The 6291-nt window shown below is 36.2% G+C and overlaps 1 protein-coding gene across 6 annotated transcripts; it reads left to right on the plus strand.

The window, feature by feature from the left end:
* The first annotated feature begins 307 nt into the window (after window positions 1-307).
* On the plus strand, window positions 308-5284 carry LOC104103052 (trehalose-phosphate phosphatase A). 6 transcript variants are annotated; one of them, XM_070197133.1, is made up of 14 exons: window positions 311-604; window positions 739-806; window positions 2399-2453; window positions 2535-3019; window positions 3126-3266; window positions 3349-3420; window positions 3544-3663; window positions 3765-3821; window positions 3909-4010; window positions 4120-4197; window positions 4304-4373; window positions 4498-4568; window positions 4668-4760; window positions 4883-5284. In XM_070197133.1, exons 4-14 carry the CDS (start codon window positions 2729-2731, stop codon window positions 4940-4942), a joined length of 1155 nt encoding a protein of 384 aa, XP_070053234.1. In that variant the 5' UTR covers window positions 311-604; window positions 739-806; window positions 2399-2453; window positions 2535-2728; the 3' UTR covers window positions 4943-5284. The 6 variants fall into 6 exon arrangements, with proteins under 6 accessions (XP_070053238.1, XP_070053234.1, XP_070053233.1 ...); XM_070197132.1 differs by having other exon boundaries at window positions 311-574; XM_070197137.1 differs by lacking the exon at window positions 4883-5284 and having other exon boundaries at window positions 308-574; window positions 4668-4766.
* Window positions 5285-6291: the final 1007 nt, after the last annotated feature.

The raw sequence follows: 6291 nt of genomic DNA on the forward strand, positions 1-6291 counted from the left end.
TAGTAGAAGTCAGCTTAAGGTACCTTCAACTCAATAATTTATTTCGTTGTTTCATTTTTTTTTCAATAATATTTTTTACTATGGACATCTTGAAAGTTGGCTTTTTAAAAAAAAAAAATGAAAGTGCATTTAACATGTTTTAAAAAAACAATGTTTGGTGGGGGTTGGTTGTTCAACTGTAAGTCTGTAACGTATGGCGTGGGGAAAAGCGTAGTCAAAGCGCGGGGCGTTGAAAATTTCGTCGTAGAAAGTTGGTTTTTCTGGTTTCGTTGGAATTCAACTATACAAGCTGCGAGAGGCCTGCCATCTTTTTTGCCTTCTCCACCACGTCTCTCAACTCTCAACCAATAAACCCCATTATATAAACACCTCCTCCCCTCTCTTAACCCTCTCTTTTCTCTCCTCTTTTCTCGCATTTCCTCCCTCAATTTTTTCTTATATTTTTTCACGATTCTCTGCAATCGAAGCAAACCGAATAAACAAATTCCGTCAATTCCAGTTCCTCTTTCTCCGTGATTTTTCTACTTCTTCTAGGGTTTCGGTTTTGCCTCGCAGCGATTCTTGCCTCCCGGAGGTAAGCTGACGTCATCTCCTTTTCTCGCCGGTACCATTTCTGCATTTTTTTATTGCACTATATATTGAAAAATGCTAGTTCTATCGTCTTGTTCTTCGAGCCTTTTTAGTTGCGTAAACGATGTTTCTGCCTGTTCGTATGACGTCATTGTGTTGCCATTGTAGGTTTTATATTCATTCGGTGGCGTTCTTTGCTTTGACACGTTTCCGTTCATTTTCCGCTTGTAAATCAGGTGCGCCGCCGCCAGTACACCTTTTTTCCTCTTTTCTATAATAAATTTTTTAATATCATTTAATTTTTCACCGGTTGCTCTGTGATTAGAAAATGTCATTATTAAACAATTTTAAGTTGATATTTTTAGTCGGTTTTCATTTTTCATCAGAGGTTGTGTGATTAGAAAATGTTGTTTTAATAATTATTTTCTGATATTTTGACTCCTGCCTCTGCTTTCTCTGTTTCTTTTTTTCTTTTTTTTTTCTTTTTTTTTTTTTGCAAAAGTTTATATCGTGTTCATATGGGATGGCTGAAGAAATATTAAGAACTTCGGATGAGAGTTGTTAGGAATACCTTGCTTCATTAAAGGATTTGCTTATTTATGTATTATTTTTTGAATAGTCATGTTAGATATTATATTATAAATCTGTGGTGCTGCTTCAACTGATTGACAAGTTCGGTTATTTCCGTTTTTCTCCAAACAGCAAGGCAGATATTGTTAACATAAGTCCTACTACTATTATATTTGTAATGGAGCTGTATGATGTGATATATGTCATTTAGATATCCTGTTCATCTGTCAATTTTGACAAAATCGTTTTCAATCCTCGATTAATTGTCCAGGCTCTTCCTATAATATCATGATCAAGACAGGCTATATCAATATATTTGTAATCATTTTCACAGTTCGAATCCACAAATATACTCAAAGGAAATTTTTTTATTTCTTAGCATCCAACTGTCAATGGATATGTTTTGATCTCTGAATCAAAAACATACTCTTGATAATATAAGTGAAGATAAGAAGGGGTAAGAACAAAAAGGTTGAACGGGAATCTGTTATCTCCAAATGTTTCTATTCTTGGTGGTGGTCACAAGTTGGTGCATGGTGGCAACTATAATATGGAGATACATGAATTTAGAGTGTTTCTTTGTTTCTTTTCAATGTCATGGTTTTTGTTCTATTACTAGAATTTAATGAGTGGGGTCCATATGCTTAATGCTCTCCATGCTTCTCTGAAGGACCATATTATGTGGTTGCATCTACTGTTTTTTCCTCTCAATTTGTGGGCTATGGGGAGGTTAACAGCTACCTACTGCCAATTGCCAAATTTTCTTGCCAAATATCAATATTAGGACCAGTATTTAGTTTATGCGACCTCTTAGATAACATGCACTTTAGTCTTTCAAAGGTAAACTCAGAATGTATCTGTTCCATTGATGTTAGTAATATAATTTTGTTAGTAGATATTCCTTTCAGACGTTAACAGCACAGTCTTCCAGATTGCGTGCTATTTGGAATCACCAGAAACCTTGATTTGCCTTTTTTGTGTATGGTCTTGATTGAAATTCTTTTAAATACAGTTCTTTCAAGTCTTGTTCTACTTCACTTCTTTCTTTTCTGGTTGGAACCTTCTCCAACTTGTGATTAATTTTATTACGTAAATTGTTGACAGTACACTTAAGCTGGGCTAAGCAGTAGTAGATTTTTGTTGTCTTCATGTTACAAATTTTCTAGATGCTGCATCACTTTAACATTTCATCTGTTAATTACATCTGTGATACTGAGACGTACAGCTGCTTAACATATCTCCTTCTCACATTTTGCAGTTTATTTAAGCTGACTGACTAGAAAACTAAGGTTAAGAAACGGGAGGATGTACAAGTAAGATCTATGTTGGATTGTGAATTATGAGTTTGCTATTGTCATTTTTCCTTCTCTCACTCATTGTCTTGTGATTGTCAGTTTCCAAGGATCTTTTGCTTGATGGACCATACGCCTGGCTGCAGTGATAAGGTTACTTTGAAGAGGTGGTTTTTCATTGACAAAAGGGTTGGTTAGAAGTGTGTGAAACATCCTAAGAGCATAGTTAGTAAACTATCGTCAACTGTTGCATATTTGATAAACTTGTATTCTGCCATAAAAGGATATTGGGCACAATGGACCTGAAATCAAATACTTCCCCTGTTGTCACTGATCCTGCCCCAATGACTCAGTCCAGATTGGGCATCCACTCTGCTTTGATGCCATACTCACCGACTGGGGCAACTTTCTCTCCCACACTATTCCTTACTATCCCAAGGAAGAAGCCAGGAATCCTAGATGATGTTAGATCAAACACTTGGTTGGATGCCATGAAATCGTCATCTCCTACACACAACAAGAAAAATAAGGATTCCAATACTGAACTAGCAGCAAATGAAAGTGTTCTTGGCTACCGCATCTGGATGGTAATGCCTTTTATTTTCTTTGTATGTAATAATTTAGTCATTATTCTGCCTGGATCTTCTGGAAGCATATAAGAAAGTTGTTTTAATGAATTTTGTACCTTTTCAGCTCAAGTATCCCTCGGCACTTTCATCATTTGAGCAAATCACCAATTATGCAAAAGGCAAAAGGATAGCACTCTTTTTGGACTATGATGGGACTTTATCACCAATTGTAGATGATCCAGATCGAGCCTTCATGTCTGGTGCTGTGAGTATCTTAACTTTTAATGGGAGAAACTTTCTTCTACACTTGCAGGATTAATTTTTGACACTAGGTCACTCTTTTTCAGATGCGCGCTACTGTGAGGAATGTGGCTAAATATTTTCCCACAGCAATTATTAGTGGGAGAAGCCGAGATAAGGTGCTCAGAAATGCTTTTGTCAACTGTGTTTGGACAAAACTATTTTTTATGAGTAAATGTTGTCGTTACTTTGTTAAAAACTTCAAGATTCTTCTCTTATTGGTTGGATATTTTTGTGTCCAGGTATATGACTTTGTCGGACTAGCAGAACTTTACTATGCTGGTAGTCATGGGATGGATATAATGGGTCCTGTTCGATCCGTTTCTGATGACTATAGTTGTATTAGATCTACTAACAAGCAGGTAAAGATGCTAAAAACTGATCTCTATTGAAGCAAATTAGGACATCCCAACCTTCTTTTTCTTATGAACTTGCTGACATCAATTAGCTTCTGTGAACGCAGGGCAAGGAAGTTAATCTTTTCCAACCTGCTAGTGAGTTCTTACCAATGATTGATGAGGTATATATGATTTTTGTGCTAAAAGAGTATTGTTGCTATTTGTGGCAGCGCTCGGTATAAACAGTGTTTTCAATTATGCTCAAGCAGGTTTTTAGATCTCTTATTGAGCTCACAAAAGACATCACGGGAGCAAAGGTTGAGAACAACAAATTCTGTGTTTCTGTACATTATCGTAATGTAGATGAGAAGGTATGGATTGTAAATTTGGGTTAAAATCCAAATAAAAGATTGTGTAACTTTTCTTTACCAGTCAGAAGTTTCTTATCCCTTCTTGTTTTGTGCTTGCTTAAATTATCAGAGTTGGTCAACTATTGGAGAATCTGTTGATGAACTGTTAAAACACTACCCACGTCTGCGATTGACTCATGGCCGGAAGGTACACATCTGAGCCTGCTTTTGCACTGCACTTTGCATGGCGTTAGGAAAGTTACTGTCTTGGTATATTTAACTCCTCTGACTATCTGCTCCATAACCTTCTTCAGGTTTTAGAAGTCAGGCCTGTGCTTAACTGGGACAAGGGGAAAGCTGTCGAGTTCTTACTTGAATCGTTGGGTGAGTGAAGTCTTTGACTGGTTTATGGAACTGTACTGAAGGTTTTAAGATGTGTGAACAGTTGAATCCCATTCATAGCAAGTGAAAAAATAAAACTAACATAATATGCATTTTCTTTTGTTAGGGTTGAAAAATTGTGATGATGTTCTTCCCATATACGTTGGAGATGATCGTACAGATGAAGATGCATTCAAGGTAACATTGAGCACACAAATAGGAATTTAATATAATAGACCTGCTTCCTTCTGGGATCATCAATTATGTTACTAAATTAACAAATGCACTTGTTAACAGGTCTTGAGAGAGGGAAATAAAGGTTACGGAATCTTAGTATCTTCTGCACCAAAAGAAAGCAGTGCGTTTTACTCTCTGAGGGATCCATCTGAGGTATGAAAGTGTTTCTTAACCGAATGAAGCTGCTTCAGAAACCTTTTCATCCAGCATGCAATGCTTTAGTCCGATAATTCTTGTTATGAAATTCTGAACTAATAGCATTTTCCTGGTTGTAGGTGATGGAATTCCTCAAGTGCTTGGTATCATGGAAGAAGTCAAGTGGTTTTAGCTATTAACAAGGAGTACCATTCAACAACACATATACCCCATTTTGTTGAATTCTTTTCATATGAAGATCTAATGACTTGCGGATGGTTTAGGGAGCAGAGGTGCTTAGTGAAGCTTCTAGAGACAGCAACAGGGATTCAAGTTTACTGTTTCTGCTCAGAGTTTTTCTTTGTAAATTCCTTTTCGTAATTGCCGCATCAAGGATGCCCTTAAGTCAATGTATAGTCATCTTCGTATTTTATTTTTCAAGTTGTATGTTGTTTTAACTTTGGCGTCAGTTCTCCCCAAGGGAGAGTGTACCAACAACTGAAATGCTTAATACATCAAGTACGAACTTAATTTAGTAATTTGGGTGTTCAAGTCTCTTTATCTTGCCCTATCCTCCTGCCCTTCCTTGTTGAAAATTGCAAAACAAAAAATCAAATTTCGCCTTGTGATCTTTCTATAGCCCTGTATTAAAACCAGTGTTTTAAAAGGCGTTTTCGGGGCAAGCTCTGGGGCGAGGCGCACCAAAAACGCCCCGAGGCGATGGTGTGGGGCGAAAGTCTCAAGAGGCGTCGGGGCGTACGCCACCCGGGCGTTTGAGACGCGTTTTTGTAGTGAGGCGTAAGCCCAGAGACCTTTTCAAATTAAAACAAAATTTGTTGAATAAGTCTTTCATATAATGTCCAAATTCTCAAAAGTCAGCTTGTAATTACTTAAAAGTTTTAAAAAGGAACTAAAAAGTCAAGACCTTTTTACTGATTAAAGCCCTAATTTATGGTCTTTCCAATTCTTTATCTTGTTCGCTAGTCTGTTAATATCTCCCAAAATAACGAATATTTAATTTTTTTTAAAAATAGAAAGAGAACTTCGTTCTTCTTCGTAGCAGCAAGTTCAAATTTCAAATTGCAGGTTAGTCATCCTATTTGTTTCTCCATGTAGAAAATTTTGTTATTTTCGACTCAAGTTACTTGTGCTTGTAAGTAGCATATAATGAATTATTTTGACTAGTTTTTTGTGAGGATGGAGCGCATCTATATATATATATATATATATATATATATATATATATATATATATATATATATATATATATATATATATCACACTTTAATTTTTATGCAATTTTACTTGTTTATAAATATTTACTGTAATTATATTATTTTATAAAATATTAAAAATTAAATACTCATGGAGCTTACGCCCCCGTGTCTCGGAGCTTACGGCTCGCTGAGACATATATAAAACGCCTCGCCTTACGCCCACGCCTTTTAAAACACCGATTAAAACTGGGGGATTCGAGTTGTAACCTTGTGGTTGTAAATTTACCTTACTTCACTTAGGTGTATTTGAAATCCCATCAAATGCCCTACTC

This window comes from Nicotiana tomentosiformis, chromosome 3 (assembly GCF_000390325.3).
Source record: "Nicotiana tomentosiformis chromosome 3, ASM39032v3, whole genome shotgun sequence".
NCBI classification, from domain to species: domain Eukaryota; kingdom Viridiplantae; phylum Streptophyta; class Magnoliopsida; order Solanales; family Solanaceae; genus Nicotiana; species Nicotiana tomentosiformis.